Genomic DNA, 19,087 nt, shown 5'->3' with positions numbered 1-19,087 from the left:
TGCCGCCGTCGTTGCTATCGATGCCAGCATCATCATCATTATCATCAATGCAAACTGACATTTAACAACTATTGATACTTCTCGAATACTACTTCTAAAAGGAAGAAGTGAGGTACCTCTAGCCTTCTTGCGTCCACCTTACCATAACTGGACCGGCAATGAGTTGACCGCACCCCTGGCAGGACTCGCCAAACTTGGCCCAGTAGTCCTTCTGGCAGTACAGCTTCTTGTCCCTCTCGTGGTACCATGACGACAGGCGCTGCTTGCACTGGCTACAGCTGCTCAAAGCACAAACAGATGGAAGGTTGAAAATTTCATTAGATATACATTGTAGGGGTACTATGCATCCACACAATGTCAGGGTAAACAGTATGAATTACAAGAAGTCCCTTGTGATCTCTGGAGTTTGGCCTCAACAATAGTGGGTCAGCAAACAATAAAAGTCACAATAAATAAACTATGGTAATGGTAAGTCATGAACAATTTAGGTAAAGTTGGAGACGATCAGTATCTTGATACTCACATTCAATTTTACTGATCGTGATAGACATCTTTATCATAAATGAAAGGTGTACACACGTTATACTGGTAAGGCGTTTTACAAAGTAGTTGACAAGAACTTCTACAAACATCTTGATGCAATGTCTTCATGCACAGCTGCATAAATACACGTAACAATTTTTGCAAATAACTCTCACCTTCATGGTTCCAGTAAGCATGAAACATCTGTGTAATACCTTACTTTTACAAGCTTGCACAGGTTTATACACTGTGGGTACCCTGTTCACCACATACAAAGTACATGTTTTGTATATAAACAGCTGTATGTCAGCATCTGTAAGTGCATACAATCATAAATTTAAACCACACTTATTACATCTGAAAGGGGAACATCAATTTTGCCTCATTCGTTCCTACTCCTAACTGTCATTTTTCTCTTTGGCAATCCCACTTCATGAAAAAATGTCGTAACATTTTTCTCAGGTATTAATTTCCTGGCAAGAACCATAAAATATATCTTTCCAATCTAAGAACCCTAAACCTGGAGACTTTAATAGAGTCAGCTCCGAGTGCTGAAAAGAAATTTCATGAGGAGAAGATTAATGAGTCCACTTACAAACTGTAGCATCTTCCAATGAGACATAGAGTCTGGCGGCAACTAATGGAAAATGTTAAAGGTGGTCCCTAATCTCTCTTTTAGGAGGCCACTTCATCAGTTCCTGCCATATGGCATTTCAAGAAAGCTCTTGGTATTCAGCTTTCACACATGGTTGTCAAGTTTCAAGAAAAATCAACCTATCGGTGCTGGCAGGGAACAACAGACACCCCCTTTTGCTGATACCCCTTCCACCTCACCTGGAATTGATTTGAGGCATTTTTTTTTTTTTTTTTTTTTTGGGGGGGGGGGGTTGCCACATAAATTGAAATTTTCACGAGCAAGTGTCGCAATTTGAATGTCGTGGCACAGAGTGAGACAACATTTCAAAGGAGATATATTACCTTACAGGGAAGGTTGTTTTGAATTAAAAGAATTTTACAATCAATCAAATAAAAATAAATAAATAAAAAACAGATTGATGGAAATAAGAATGAAATTGGTGAAATAATGTATAACAGAAAGACTGTCCCTATTTTCATTTATTTCATAAAATGAAGTTCAAAATGAAAATAAAAGAGAACTTTCAAATTAGAAACTGCTCTGCATGCACGAGACCACGTCATCTATGTGTGAAAATCAAATGCCATTTAATTGCAAATCTTGGGCACAGTTGGGTAGAACATTTCTTTACAGAAAGAGTAGATCGTGTAACAAACAAATCTGCAGACAGAGTTAACTACAGGAAATTCTACACACAAAATGTCATAAGAAGGACGTAGTGAGTAGTTATGGTTAAATTACCAAAAAGATGGCAAATTGATTTACGTGTACATGTATGGTAAATGCATGATGCAGCTTTACACAAGACATAATTCCAAAGTCAGAAAATTGCACAATACGAGCCATGTTTTTATTGGCTCACATGACTCTGTTCACATCTAATCCTGATAAACCCGAGGTTGCAACCACATACACACCTTTCTATGTCAGTATGTATTTCCTATACCACCCTCAATCCCCCCACATTTTGCAATTCTAAATCTTCCCCTCTGTATTTCTTAATCAAACCCATTGGAAAGCATTGCATTATCAATGCAATAAACAGGCTACTGCTCTCCAGAAAAAAAAATAAACGAAACAAAACAAAACCAAAAAACCCCCCAAAAAATGCAGTGGCAAGATCTAAAGTTTTATTCAAGCCGCTCTCGCTATACTAGTGGGTAATTCCATGAAGTTGGGGCAGTGTCCATGTAGCATCGTGATATTTGAAAAATACATTTCAGCATAACTCAATATTAATTATGCTATATTGTTTGTAAGCTTTACATTTGCATTGAGGCCACACAATTTCCTGGAAATTTTGTGCCATTCAGACTCAATTTTGATGAAGTTATCAAACAATACGTAACGGTGTCCTGTAGCATCGTGACGTGTCCATGTAGCATCGTGAAATTTTAACATTTGGTCCTTAGAGACAAATTATGGCAATTAGCTTGACCAAAATTTGATGCAATATGCATATTTACTAGATTAGTCAGATAGCTAAATATCTCAAATTTCCTGTACACAGTTGTAATTTTAAAAGAAAATTACAAAATGTATCACGATGCTACGCGGTGTCCTTTTTTGTTACATTTGGTGGACACCGTGTAGCATAGTGACACATTGTGTAATTTTCTTGTAAAAGTAAAGCTATCTGATTAATCTAGTAATTATGCATATTATATCAAATTTTGGTCAAGCTAATTGCATTAATTTGTCTTTTAGGGCCAGATTTTAACTATCACGATGCTACATGGACACGTCACGATGCTACAGGACACCGTTACATTTTTTAAAAATAACTTCATCAAAATTGAGTCTGAATGGCACAAAATTTCCAGGAAAATGTATGATCTCAATACAAATGTAAAGCCTATAAAGAATATTAGCATAATTAGTACTGAGTTATGCTAAAATGTAACACTTTGTGCCCCAACTTCACGGAATTACCCTAGTGTGTAAAATGCTATGTATGGGCTGGGCTCAATGCCAACTTTTTTTTTTTTTTTTTTTTGGTGTGGTGGCTCATTTGGGCCACTTTAATCTTTGAATCTGAAATTTTAGTGGCCCGAAATAAAAGTACAAGTAACAATCTATTTTGAATCTTAGTTGCCCGATCGTGCCACCGCAAGATAAATTTGGTGGCCTGATACCAGTTTCCAACGGCCCCTGGCCACCACACCACCGCTATTTGAATGTCCAGCTCTGCTATGGGGATTTCTGTTCAAATCGGCACTCAAAGCACAAAAAGGATTGAGACCTGTTTACAGTGCGGGGCTGGGCCGAGCTGCGGCCGAGCCGCGGCCGAGTCGCGGCCGAGCCCTGCCTCAATTGCGGGGCTGAGCCCCGCAATTCTGTCCGTTTACAGTGCGGGGCTCGGCCCGGGCTTTTCATTCAAACCTTTCAATATTTTGTCATAGTGGCGCTCTGCTTGTAAACAAACGCAATTTGGTATAGTCTGGTTTTCAGACCCTCTTCCAACTGGATTCCGGGGAGACAAAGTCGCCGTTCGGGCAAAGGCCTTTGCAAAAGGAAAAATCCTTCGCAGGACAAAACCACCTTAAACTATACTAGTTTTCGACGTTGAGGGGGTTAATATCCTGAATAGTGAAATAGTACGGGCAGAGGGTCTGGAAGCCAGACTAAAATTGGCCGTGCATTTGGCCCAGTTTGTGTTTACACTGAGAAAAGGCCGAGACCACCTCCAGAGCGTGGCCAAATGCGCAGCCAATTTTGGCCCCGCATTTGGCCTTTTGCACGTTTACACTGAAATGAAGGCTGGCTCGGTGGCCCAGCCCCGCACTGTAAATGGGGTCTGAATGGAAGCTGTCTCTGTACAGGGCAGCTACAGCTGGGAACATGTGCACATTCTTATCAACAGAGGGAAGTAATGAAGCACTCTACTTGCTCTGACATCCCTTTATACTGTTCTTCACGGCAGCAAGCATGCATCCAGTCTGATGAAACTTTTGTTACACAACCATTTAAGTAAAGCTACGGTGTACATGTAAATGCACAATAGGTCATAGTGTCGGATCTTCAATATGAGTACATTTAAAATGGTAAACTATTTAAGTAAAATAAGCCCCTTGTTCCCAATTTGAGGCTATTTCTATGCTCTACAAAGTCGGCTATTATGAATGGAAATATCATGAATATTTTTTTTTTTTCATTCCATGGATACTTAGCAGCTTCAGCCGTTACGAATAACATATCAGTTTGTATCTATGGACACTAATGGTGTCTATAAATTTAGTCATGGGGGGGGGGGGATTGGGTTCAGTATACAATGTACATTTAGAACAATAACTCGTTGAATTGTGCATCGTTGACAAAGTACAATACATCTGGCTCATCATGAAACCAACTGAATTATCTTTCCTTCTTATTTTGGTAGCTCCCCATACAGTTATGGCCGAAATTTAAAGTTGCAGGGTTTTAAAACTGAGGAGGTCTAAAACTGGTAGAAAATGTTGCCAGAAAACTTGCATGACACGACAAAAACCTGGCAAGACCCATGCTATCACCAAGGGTCACTAGTTTATGGTTTGATGAGACCATTAGAAGGTTTAAATTAAAGTGCACTTTACCCAGTCAGGAGCAATGGCAATGACTAGCAGTGTCTTGTTTGCTGTATTACAAATGTACCTATATGGGGACCTGAGACAATAAATGCACCATTGACGTCAAGTAAAATATGAACTTCCATTTATAAATGTCATGTTTTTTGTCAAATTTCGATGAAACTTTTATTACTGCCTGTCAGATTTTACAAGATTACAGTCAGTGCAGATAGACGAGTCAACAGATTGTTTGCTTTCAAGATCAACTGTAATGGAGAAAACAAGTCTAGATTGTCACTGCCTCTGTGACAGAAATCCCTGTAAAATCATTTTCTTACAAGTCTTAATATTTATTCAGTCCATATGGAGTATGGTAGCAATGGTTTGCCTTGAAATAATGCATTTAATGGCATCTACTGAAAAAAAAAACCTCAGTTTTTTATCACCTTGTGTTGTTTATCACACTTCAAGACTATAGAGATTGAATACAGTGTAGAGAGTCTTAGCACTTCCTTCATTGCGTGCACTCCAAACAAAAGAGTTATTAAAGTGGCCACTGTGACAGAGAAGTACATGTATACGTGTACATACTAGTTGCAGCACTTGGTGGTTTTTTTTTCTCTCTCTCATTCCATTACACATTATATTCCTCCTCAATACACAAATACTCTTTTCTAGAATTTGTTATCTTATTAGACACGTGCGGCTATTAGACTCATTTATTAAAAAAAGAAATGCAAACATCACTGCTACCAATGTATACTACTGTACAATATTGACATCATTGGCACAGTTTTGCCTGTTCCATACTAAATTTTGCATTTGCAATGCCAATTGACATAATACGCAGGCCACCAGCTAGGTTCCCGTATTGAACAGGCCAATACTCTCCTGTGATATTGGCATCCACTATAAAAAATCATCAATTGGTAATTTGCACTGGTGATCATTAATCAAGGCTTTTTTTTTTTCATAATTTCTCTTCAATACCTGGAATATATCATAGCACTGGATTATATCCAAAATTCTGCTACTCACACAGCATACGGTAATTATCATCCAATAATCATATTATATTGGATGGCTATGAATGGGATACCAGAGAATATTGCACGAGTTAGGGCCAATATTGCACGAGTTAGGGCCAATATTTCACGAATCGAAGATGAGTGCAATATTGACCCTAACGAGTGCAATATTCCCTGGTATTCCATGAATTAATGCCATCCAATATTATTATTATCATCTACAATCAAATAGAGCAAGCATAAACTACAGAAAAATACCGGGCTTCTACTCGTCTTTGAACTAACTCAGTAACTCGGACCGGCAGTCACATCCCAGCGCTGAAAAGGGGAAGCCCCTAAAACTGCGTGGTGCAAGCTGTTTGCGCGCTTGTGAATTGTAACAAAATGACGCGCACTAGTAGCAAGCGTTTGCGCACTCAGCAAGCGCTCGCGCAACAGACGAGAATATGGTGTGATCTTGAACGGCCAGTAACAACGGTAGCCTATGGGGAATTAATACGTTGGCCTATAGATGCGTTTCGTTCAATATGCTCTGATATTGAACGATAAAAATTGCGCGGACAACAATACACGTTTTTAATGCGCTGCTAAAACGTCCTATATAGATGATAATTAATGCTGTTTGGAATACTCTTATGGTACAAACACACAAGGGAATACAATCATGCACCTCAATGAAATTATGTCAGAATTTCAAGGTGGATCCTGTGATTTCTCAAGAAGAGATCTATGTGAAACAACATTCACACACAATCAATATGTCGGACGAAAAAAAAAAAATGCACCGATGGAATTTAGGTACACATGTTCTACATCTATGTTAGACATTTGTCCCTCATGAACATGGTGTCCATATAAAATGTACTTTTTCCTCACCTTGTAGCTTCTGCTGTTTTTCTGCAAGCGCAAGACAAAAGATGACAATCATTTACTGCCTCCATACCTCACATGTGAATACATAAAATCCTCTGAAACTGATCCACACAACCACCCGCAAGTACATGTGTATGAGACACTAGCGTTATGACACCATGGTCAAACAATTCCTCATTTAAAGTAAATGCACCCACACAATATTCACAGGTGCATCTTCACTGCGATTGGTGCCTGTGTGTTCTCACTGTCTGGTTCCTCAAGAAATAAATGGCACTTGTCTCTCAGTACTGCTAAATTCAGCACTGACACACACAGATCAGAAAATAAAACCGAGAATTCGGAATGTTTACAGACACAACACTGCCCTCTGGATCAGGCACAATTGTAAGCTGATTCACTGCTTCTGTGTTTGCCTTAGCTCTTTTTTTTTTTTTACAACCACAGTTTATATTTGCCAAACAGACCACTGTGATGGGAGTTTCTCAACATGTTTTGAATCGTGTCTTGAAACACTATCAATCCTTAAACCTGTTCTAATCTAAACCAATTATCACCTGATGGCAGTCAACACTAAACAAATGAGGGACTGGGATGGAGGGGGGGGGGGGGGGGGGAGTGGCAAGATATCCAGGAAGAAAAAGAAGTGAAACTTAATGGGGTACTTTCAGACCATGTTGATTACTTGTGAAGTCATGTGCCGACAAACATACACATCGTATGACTACAATTCAGCACTTGTTTCAGAGTATCCCAAGCATTATAAGCCCTTGACTGTGAAAATCATGTACACTGTACTGTACATGGTACATAGCATTCACTAAAATTCACTGCATCTGAGTCTCACTCTTGTGCAGTACACTTGTACTGTTGGACAGCTTTGTGAACAGTACTTTCTATGACATCCATCTGCAGGCCTGTGCTGGTTCTAGAGAGATACATCGCATCAACTTGGCATAAACTTCAAATACTCTGAAATTCCACCTGCCAATGTGACTATTTAAGCAATCCACTGATTTCTGAAATTTTGCTAAGTTGACTTTTTGAAACAATAAATTAAACACATGTACAAGGTTGTATGTGATACAGTACATGCATAAACTGCATGGCTTATTACAATGTACATTTCAAATACAGATAAAAGGCTAGATACAAATGTACGGTCTTCATGACTGTAAAAGCTAAAAATGTCATCCTTTTTCAGAAGTTCAACCAAGAAATTTCTAGTCAGTGAAATCTGTGTGTGTGTGTGTGTGTGTGTGTGTGTGTGAGCATTCACTATTAACCCATTGAGGACGGGCTGATTTTGCTATATAGAGGAACATGCATTTCCAATAGACACCTGCCCAAGTACTGTATACTCAGGACTCATCCTCAACGGGTTAACTTTTTTATAAGTGCAATCAGATACAAAAAGGACAAACAATTTTGAGCACACACACACAAAACTCAAGATTGCATGATTCTACAATTGTACACTGTATAGTCACTTGCTTGAAATGTCGTTATGGCGACTGATGCCTCCGCCATAATGCATGATTCTCCCAATAGGTGTATCACATAGTACAAAGTCTTCACAATGTGTGATGACAGTTTCACATAACTGGCAAAATATTGAAATGACAGGTTTATCAGAACTATCTTGAATTTTCACTTTCCTTGAACTGGGTTTGCTATAATTGTCTAAAGAGTGCAGGTACACATATATTGGGGAATTGAGGATTTTTACTTGACTTCTGACCAACCCTTTTATAAGTTTATCGCGTTCAGTACAGTACTTGTAATTTTCAAGGTATGAAGAAAGAGTGTAATTAGTACAAAATAGATTTTTTTTTTTATTTGCATTTAAACCTGGCCTTTGACCTTTAACCTTTGACCTTCTGGCTGGAAATTTCCCAGAGAATCTCCATTACATGTAGTTTTAAAACTAATAATGCAAGCATTGCATAGTATATGAGGGAAATAGTAAAATTTTGAGTTGACCTTGACCTTGACCTTTGACCCCCTGACTATTGACCCATGACCCCTATATTCCCTAGATAATCCCTGCCAGTCAGTACATGCATATGTACCAAGTTCCACGAAGATACATTGAACCAGTAGTGAGAAAAGTGACTATAAAATTTTCACCTACCCTTTGACCTTACAGTATGACATGAAACTCTGGGGAATCTTTATGCAAGAGTACATACAATACTCTAAGTTTCAAGATTTACATGTAAATTTGGGCATTGCATAGATTTAGGGGAAATAATATTTTTAGCATTTGATCTTGACCTTTGACCTAAAAGTCATTGACCTCATACGTACCAATGTCACCAAAATCTACTCAACTAATTGCCCCATCATACATCATCCTTGGACCAAGTTTGGTGAAAGCTGCTTCATCCAGTTTTGAGTTATCACGTAAACAGATAAATTTTAGGATTTGACCTTGATCTTTGACCTCTGACCTCGGTCCGATTTCACTAAAAAACTAATCAAAAGTAATTGTCCCATCATACATCATCCTCGGACAAAGTTTGGTGAAATTTGCTTGATCCAGTCATGAGTTATCGCGTAAACAGATACAATTTCATGATTTGACCTTGACCTTTGGCCATAGGCCCATTTCACCCAAAATTTAATCAAGTAATTGCCCCATCATACTTAATACATGGACCAAGTTTGGAAAAATTCCAGTCCATATTACTCAAGTTATCGCGTTTTTTAAACAAATGCGGACGGACGTACGTACACTATGTACAGACGTACAGACGTACGTACGGACGGACAACCCAAAAACATAATGCCTCCGGCACCACTTCGTGGTGGAGGCATAACAATGTATAAAACTGTTACTAACTTTCTGTTCAAGCATTCAGACACAAAAAGGTGATCTCAAACATTTCATCTAGAGATTTAACATAAAGCAATACATCATGCAGTACCTAGTCATAAATTGTTTGTACATCAACTTGTCAGTCTGTTTGAGGGGACATGTCCAAAAATATATGGGCCGTGACGCGAGAAAAGGGCCCTTAGCGCCACTGCGCGCAAACGCCATGAAACGGCGCGGAAGTTTAACAAAGCAATACGCACAAAAAAGATCAACTAGCTAACTACGCGGAAATGCACAGACGCATCAAAAAGTGACAGAATTTGGACAAAACATGCTGTTTTGAATATCGTAAATGGGGCATTTAGGAGTGGACTTTCAGACAAAGGTTTGCATATCCAAATACGTAAGAGTTTCATGGAGGTGAAAACTCATTTTCGGTATATAATTCCCTAAGGGCCCTTTTCTCGCGTCACGGCCCATATGCATATTAAACATTCAATGTGCCAAAGGTGCACAAAATCTCAGTCTATGCTTTGTGTACATCTGAGTCTTTAGTCTGAGGATATTTTTATGCCTCCGCCACGAAGTGGTGCCGGAGGCATTATCTTTTCGGGTTATCCGTCCGTCCGTCCGTACGTCCGTCCGCTTTCGTTTACGCGATAACTTGAGTAATATTGACTGGAATTCTACCAAACTTGGTCCAAGTATAAAGTATTATGGGGCAATTATTTGATTAGATTTTGGGTGAAATCGGCCAAAGGTCAAAGGTCAAGGTCAAATCATGAAATTGTATCCGTTTACGCGATAACTCAAGACTGGATCAAGCAAATTTCACCAAACTTTGTCAGAGGATGATGTATGATGGGGCAATTACTTGATTAGTTTTTTAGTGATATAGGAACAGAGGTCAAAGGTCAAAGATCAAGGTCAAATCCTAAAATTTATTTCTTTATGTGATAACTCAAAACTGGATGAAGCAGCTTTCACCAAACTTGGTCCAAGGATGATGTATGATGGGACAATTAGTTGAGTAGATTTTAGGGACATTGGCAAGAGGTCAAAGGTCAAAAGGTCAAGGTCAAATGCTAAAAATGTTGCTATTTCCCCCATATCTATGCAATGCTCAAAGGTATTTTCTTGAAACTTAATGTAGACGTGTACTACTGCATAAAGATTCTCCAGAGAGAGTTTCATGTCATAAGGTCAAAGGTTAGGTGAAAATGTTGCAATATCACTTTTCTCGCAAATGGTTCAATGTCTCTTCATGGAACTTGGCACAAGTACATACGTATGTACTGACTGGCAGGGATTATCTAGGGAATTTAGGGGTCATGGGGCAATAGTCAGGGGGTCAAAGGTCAAGGTCAACTCCTCAAAATTTTACTATTTCCCTCATACATTGTATTATATATGCAATGCTTGCATTATTAGTTTAAAAACTTAATATATACATGCATTACCTATAATGGAGATTCTCCGGGAAATTTCCAGCCAGAAGGTCAAAGGTTAAGGGTCAAAGGCCAGGTTTCAATGCCCCCCAAATAATCTATTTTGTACTGTAATTACACTCTTTCTTCATACCTAGGAAATTACTCAATGCATAAACTTATAAAAGGGTCCGTCAGAAGTCAAGTAAAAATTCTCAATTCCCTAAATATGTGTACCTGCACTCTTAGACAATCATAGCAAACTCAGTTCAAGGAAAGAGAACATTCAAAATATATTTCTGACAAACCTGTCATTTCAATATTTTGCCAGTTATGTGAAACTGTCATCACACATTGTGAAGACATTGTACTACAAAGGTACACCAGATGTGGAGAATCATGCATTATGGTGGAGGCATCATTCGCCATAGCGACATTTCTACAGTTTAGTTCTTTTTATACATATGTTGACTAATTTGAATGCACTCATAAAGGAATTAAGCAAATTTCAAAGTTACAAACTTCATTTTCAGCAAGATCGTGTACTTTGAGTTTAATGGATATTAATATTCTGAAATTAAACATACATTGTAACTATGTTCAACAGCACTTTTCATCACTGATGCTGCCCGGAAAACATGTGTTCAGATAATATCATGCTCCAATTTAAAAGAGAAACATTCAGGAACTTTAACCTCAAACTCATAAACTGTGAATTGCTATGAGATCCATCATGAGTTTGGACAGCAATTAAGAGGCTTTGAAAATTCTGAAACTGAAACAAACAATTGCAATAATGAACAACAAAGGGTTCTCAACTCATGAGAGGGAGAGAAAAAAATACTGCACCTCATGAAACCACTTTATACATGTACATAGTAACCCCACTGTTGTTCGCCATATCAACCATCATATGATGTGGTTTCTTGGAAGTGATGAGTTTGATAGACTTACTGTACAACATACCAATCTGAAACTTCAAATACATTGCAGAAAATGAATTTGTATGTGTGTGGACTCATTTACTTAAACTTGTATGCTGGATTATTACAATGTACATGAACAATGTAAGACAGAAATAACCCAGATTTCAGTGTGGGAAACCGTAAAATACCAGAAGAAAACTAGAAAAGCACTGAGAGCACAGATCTCCACCAAGCAGCTCATTTTTACCCATAAAGATGAGCACTATTACAATGGCCCTATTTCCACATGATAGATAAAAAATCTTTCTAGTGTCTTCAAATACATGCAGCACAAATTCTTATTTGTTGGCCCTACATCGTATCTCCCTTAACATTTGTTGGCCCTATGATATTAATTCTTCAAAATATAAAAAAATAAACATTCCTGGATCCAGGGGTATATATTCAAGAGCTAGAATCTGCAAACCAATTCACCTTGCACAGTGACCCTTTAACTCTCATTTTCCGCCTCAAGCAGCTGAGTTATTGCCTAGAATTGTGCCAGCATGCATTACTCTTGTGACAGGCTGTGATAACTGGTGGACCGATAGAGCTCCTACGATGCATGCCTGGGCTAAGTGATTCTCAAGTCATGTGCCATCGATCAATGTCACGGACAATTTGCGATCGGTACAGACCCAAGGTGGGAATAATGCACCATTCATTTCCACGCTGTGACTTTACTATTCAATACGGAACCATTTAAAACAATTGTTATGCCATAGAATCACACAGTCAGCGCATTGGAGTGGCATGCATGTTCCGAGCATATAATGCTAAAGAAACAATACCAGGCCATCAATTATTTGATAGTCTTGAAGTCATAGTGTGGAAATTGCACTGTGCAAGTTGAAATTCATGTCAGAACAATCTTGCTATAGATACTGAACTCTGGCTGATTAAAGGAGGCTGTCTGTAAAAGTGAAGAAATGAATCCTAAAAGAATGTGCCTATACAGAGGGGATTTGAAGTACAAACAGTGTACCATATACTTTTCACACAATACTTCTCACATACTGACTGAACTTGTCTTTCTGTTTGATAGCATCAGGCTTAATTTCACACAAATTTGTAGGTCCTTCTTTGATAGTTTCTGGTAAATTGTCAGAATCTGATTATATCACAGTCAAGTAATCCTGGTGATGTATTCTAATCTAATCAGACCTGGATGACATGATATGATACCACTGCACATTTATACAGTTTGGGGAACTGAAACAAAAGGTTCTGTTGTGACACAATGGGTCACCCAAAACTACACGTACAGTGTACCCTGTAAACAGGGCTCGGGTACAAAACATATTCAGCTACAGGATATGGAGGATCACAGCTGGTTGTGCTATGTTCAAAAAGGAGAATGCCAAACCCAAAATATACGTATTCATTTTTTTTGGAGAGAGAATGCAGCAATATCAAGTTGCACACAGCAGCAAAAATTTGAGGAAAATTAGACAATCCACTCAAAAGTTATTAGATTTTTTTTTTTTTTTTAAACCATCGGTATTAGTTTTGGTGCTGCCATTGCTAAATGAGAAGACTACAAAATTGTACTTTGGATCTACACTTTGTGATGTCATGAATGGACAATATAAAGAAAATACTAAAGAAATTTAACCATATTTTCACTTTCTAGCATATATATGGAAGAGCACTTGACTCCCTCTTTCAGAAAGTAATGGGAATAATCTTACTCTTTATATGTCAGCAAACAGTTAAGAAAATGTATATTTTTCATTAAAACAAAACAAAATTTTGTGGAATTCTCTTTTTTATTTTATCTATATTGTACATTTTTTATATACACATTGTATATATGATGATATGAACTGCAGTGGTCTTCTCAACCTGCGATGGTTGCACAGAAACTTAAAAATTTTATAATTTTTCAACAGATTGTCTGATTTTCCTCAAACTTTGTGATACAAGTGTTCTTTTATTGAACTGCATTTACTCAATGCACATTGTTGATTGGGTTTCATTCACCTTTAAATGCCCATCCAGAACAACTGATATAAGGTAAAATTCACTGCTTTTGGACACTCACGTAAAGCAGAGTGTATGCCAGTCGCTGTCCAGTGCCTGCACGTACTCCGCGTCGCTGATCCTCTGTCGGCAGGCCGCACAGATGGGACAATCAGACACATCTACTGGAGAAAACATCAAAGACATTGTGGCTTGATTGCTCTGAGGCAGTATGTTTTACAATATTTTTGTGATTTTTTGATCCCATATCACTTAGAGGGAAAGTCCATCCTCACAATATGTTGCTTTGTATGAAAACAGAAATATCAGATAAGATCAGTGAAAATTTAGGGAATGAATCAGACATACTACATACACACACACAAAAAAAAGAATTTTATCAAATTTTGAGAAAGTTTAGAGATTTTAAATGGGCAAAGTTCTTTGTGTGACAAAGGTGTTAAGCAGCTCTGCATTTGTTTTGTACACAAAACACTAGTTTTCATTCTACAGTATCTGAAGAAAGTTTTTGTGACAGAAATGAAAATTTGTGACCTTTTGTGTACAAACAGAAAGAATGGAGAGCTGCTTAACATCTACTGTATCTCACTCAGTGTTGTCAATTTGTAATGTGTTTTAAACTTTAATAGTTCATGTGTGCCCAATTTTCCCCCACGTTTTTACCAATTTACTGTATACTTTTTCTGTTCATACAAGGCAATATATCAGGATGGAATTCCCCTTTACTACAACATTCAATATCATGCAATACTGATGTACAGTATGTAATATCACCATTGTAATTTTAAGTTTGATGTAGAATTGAGCTCTTTGCCAATACTAGCCAAAACTCTTCATAGAAGAAATCAAAATATTTATCACTTGATCAAAAGTATGAACTTGTCTATGAGATCTCTGTCAATGCCAAGAGAGTTAAATGACAGATTCATTTTTTTTTTTTACAACGTCTTTGTGAAAACAACAACCGTGTTTCATGAACCCAGTACTTTTTGACATCATTTTGTAAATGTAAATGTGAGGAAATACAACAGCCAGGCTTGAAAAGACCATCATCTCAACATGACACTAAATATAAGTTGCATGGTGACATTACTATTCCATGCAAAAGAAAACTCTTGAGCTTGGTATCTGAAAAACATTCTCACTGGGTGATCAATGAAAGAATACATTTCATATAAAGGGCATGAAATTAATATCATTGGCTACTCTGTCCGTCCAGTTTTTTTTTTTGTGTGTGTGTGTGTGTGTTCATATTATTTTCATGTCACTGTTATATTTTGTTCAAAATGATGTAGAATGTACTTTGTATGAAGTACATGTACCCATAAATCCAGCTGATGTGTTGAGATTCAATTTTGTATAAGAACAGAACAGTCATACACGGCCAAACATGAAAAAAACAAAGCAAAAACAAAAACGAAACAAAAAACACATATATTCCAGTATTTAAAAGACAGTGGCCTTTGGCCTTAAAAAGAAAAGTTATCATCACAGGCATGGGTACAAATTTTTTTTTTTTTATTTTGGACAGATTTGTGCGTGCATGTGTCTAAGCATTACACGTGTACTTTGATATTTTGTGAAGGATGACTTGGATCAGGCAAACCTACAGGTGTACACTGTAGACATTCTTTTCCTCTTTTTTTTTCCAGTTCACACATCATACTTTCCTTATTAATCATGTAGTTTATTTCATTACCATATATGCATATAATGTTGTTTATCTCCAGGTATGATCAAGCCAATTATATTTTGAAAATTAACTCTTCCATTTACATTTGCTATGATGCTAAACTGAGAATCCATAAAGAAATAAATTCTTTCAATTAATGTCTATTCTTATTTATATATTTCTTATGCATCACAGAACTTTTTTTGTTCAAGATTTTATGGAAATGTTTGATGAATGATTCCAAACAAATTTCTCAACATAACATTATGCATCAACTGGCATGCATTAAAATACACTGAAGGCAGCAAGAATTAAATACAATTGACATTAACAACACTGCCTTCTTTTAAAACTGTAAGTTGTCTAAATTCGTAACAAAAATTGGAAAGACCCAGAAGAGACGCTATTACTATACATGTCTATAATACCACACAGTGCTCCTTATTTGACAGACCCAGCTGCTGTTCACATTAAAATAATTTGCTATTGATACTACTAGTCCATAAACCTTAATAAACCCGTTCCGTACAGGAACCTGGTGGCCTGCTTGTTATGTTTATGGGCATTTCAGAATTCAGTGTGGAACAGGTTAAAGTTGAGGACAAGCTGATCTTGTACATACATGTAGCATGAATTTACCATAAGAATACTCGAGACTAGTCCTCGATGGGTTAAGTAGGGGAAATCCCTTCAATAATGTACTTCAAAAGATCCACTGTTGTGACAGGAACATTGTGTGATCCAGGAAATCAGGAATTTTGCAAAATCACAGTATTTGAACATAAGTCAATGTACAATGTAAATTCAGCAATTTGACTGATGGTCATTTTTAATGTGTGCGCACTCGAAGATCAGTTCCAAGTCAGTACACTACAAAGTCCCTTTGATCAATGACAAAAAGGCATCACGCAACAACAGCTTTAAGCCTTCTGTCCTATGGCTGCAACTATCAAACAAGGAACAAAAACACACATACACACACACACACACACACACACACACACACACACACACAAATGCACTCAATTTCCTGACACAAAGTTCATAAAACACACTATCACAATGTTCGGTAAGAACTTCTGCAAAGTTCACACATAAATGTTGGCTTTGAATGCTTTTCAGAGTCAGCAGCAATCCTTGACACTATACAGTGTAGTATGAATGGTACGGACATCGACTGCTGAAATATCTGCACTGTACTTCCTCAAATGACACAAGGCACATCTGATGACACTTAATTATGCTGTTTAATATGCTGATACTGTCAAAGTTTTCAATATTCATCCTGACTTTAATCTCTTGACAAGATTTTTTTTTTTTCTTTTTCAAACTTAGGGTAAAATAGTTCTGTAGTACACCCATCTCTGTTATCGTTTGTGTCACTTTGTGCTTATAATTTGCAGTGCTCAATAGTAGGCTACTGCATCATAAGCAACAAATTCTACTTATTGTATCTACAGTGTATTTGTGCATTTTTGCACAACACTCTGTAGATCTCTATTCTTGGAATGTCCTCTGGAATTTAGAATAAACAATGGTTATTAAAAGTGGATCAGGCTGGAGGGTAGATGAACTTTTTACACATCACAAGGTTTGCTAAATATGAAAAATGCCACATACATTATTGGTAAAGACTGAAATGATCAATAATCAAAATGCATGAATATAAAATGACGGCTTTGAAAATTCTATGTATACACAGTCAAATTCAAATAATTAAAGCCTCATATAATACCTGGTACATAAAATCTTTAAGCCAATTGTAAATTGGATTTAACACAAATGTGCGTGATCGTGATTATTTGTATTGTATAGATTCTATTGCACCGAATCAATAATCTTTTCATACATGAAATGTCTCTCAAATATACTTTTTCATTTTGACTGCCAATTTACAACACGAATTGTCAATGCCAATGCCATTCCATGTTTTTATCCGACTGGATAGAATTTGCGATCAGTCAGTCAGTCCAGCATGCATGCCAAACAGTGTCTACACATTAACCAACATTGCTATATTTATATGTGTAACATAATGAAAAACATAGGCAGTAAGAAACATTTAGTTTGTTTGCTCAGATAAATACAGGCAAGTGTTGCTATTGCTAGAACCGGGTGCTGTTCGTTATTCCGAAGGTTCATTATTTCGAAGGTTTGTTATTCCGAAGGTTCGTTAATCCGAAACACACAAATTCCCTATACCTAGAGGTTCGTTAATCCGAAAATGAAAAAGGGTTCGTTAATCCGAACATTTGTGGCATTATCCGAAGGTTCGTTATTCCGAAGGATCGTTAATCCGAAAATAAAATAGGGTTCGCTATATTCCGAAGGCTCTTGGTATCCAAATATGAAAAAGGGTTTGTTCTTCCAAAGGTTCGTTAATCCGAAAATGAAATAGGGTTCAATATTCCGAAGGTTCGTTGACCCAAAATGAAATAGGGTTCGTAACGAACCTTCGGAGTAATGAGCTTTGTTTCATTTTTGGATTAACGAACCTTTGGAATAACGAACCTTATTTCATTTTCGGATTAATAAACCTTCGGAATAACAAACCTTATCACATTTCCGGATTAACGAACCTTCGGAATAACGAATCTTCGGAATAATGAACCTTCGGAAAAACGAACCTTCGGACCAAATAAAGAACCTTCGGAATAACGAGCTGTAACCGCTGGAACCAAATGGCAATGCCCAAACAAGTGCCAGTGCAATTTTTTTTTTTTTTTTTGGGGGGGGGGGGGCACATGGGGGGCACAAAATGGGGGCACATGCCCCCCCCCCCCCCTTAACAGAATTTCTGGATCCGCCCCTGCAGTGGTCTGTTTCAAGACTGTTTGCTCATTATTCCAAGACCAACAACATTTGAGAGACTCGAGAGATGAAATGGATTTTACAATTACAGAACTCTACAATGACTTTGTGAAATGAAAGTGTGATATTTCTAGCTAACGTTAACTACATGCATATGCGGGACTTTGGCCATTCTGAGATTTATGGAAAGACTTTTACTCGTGGTCCACCACTGGCAATACAGACATTAGGGTCTTGCTCGTCGCGAGAAATGCCATGCACCAGCCACACAACATACGATATCATGTTGCATGTGAAAAAAAAAGCCATTGTGTTCTCGCACTCGATACACGCCGAGATGCTTCTATCGAGCTATCCCACCCCAGAGGCCCTGGACGAAAGTGATACAAGTGATGCCCTCGATCACCAGTGGCAGGAGCAGTGCCAGTGACCAGTCCAGTCGATCCGTCTTACACCACGGAAACGATTTGAGCTTTCATGAATAATTAAATGCTTATCCTTACCTTTTGTGGTAGACATATCTCGCCAAACGGAAAGTGGAAATCACGTTAGAATGTATTCTCTTATCATGCTACGGTTCGGATGCCCGGATGATGCTCCACCAACACAGCATCTGTCGATCTTGCAACTTGCGGTTTCGTTGCTTTGGATCCGCGGTGCACATTCTCTTGTTTTGTATTCATTCACGCCCATATTTTGCAAGGCATCAAACTGAAGATGGCGCCATTTACTGAACGCAGAAGGTAGCATGAACACTGTACTCTTTTTGCATCTCATCATCTAGCCTGTTCATTCATTCGTGC

At 37.8% G+C, this 19,087-nt stretch overlaps 1 protein-coding gene across 1 annotated transcript in view; it reads right to left on the bottom strand.

Annotated features, from left to right (window-relative positions):
• The window catches only part of LOC140228024 (LIM domain kinase 1-like), an 84,084-nt gene extending 65,215 nt beyond the window's left edge, over window positions 1–18,869 (bottom strand). Inside the window, exons 1-3 of the mRNA XM_072308421.1 lie at window positions 18,788–18,869; window positions 13,863–13,962; window positions 143–278 (exon numbers count right to left, since the gene is read on the bottom strand). Coding sequence (XP_072164522.1) covers window positions 143–278; window positions 13,863–13,962; window positions 18,788–18,803 — 252 coding nt within the window. The 5' untranslated portion in view covers window positions 18,804–18,869. The remainder of the gene's footprint in view (window positions 1–142; window positions 279–13,862; window positions 13,963–18,787) is intronic.
• Between the last annotated feature and the right edge of the window lie 218 nt (window positions 18,870–19,087).

The sequence above is a fragment of the Diadema setosum genome, chromosome 4 (genome assembly GCF_964275005.1).
Source record: "Diadema setosum chromosome 4, eeDiaSeto1, whole genome shotgun sequence".
Taxonomy (NCBI): domain Eukaryota; kingdom Metazoa; phylum Echinodermata; class Echinoidea; order Diadematoida; family Diadematidae; genus Diadema; species Diadema setosum.
The sequence above is the reverse complement of the archived record's forward strand: the minus strand, read 5'-3'. Positions and strand labels throughout refer to the sequence as shown.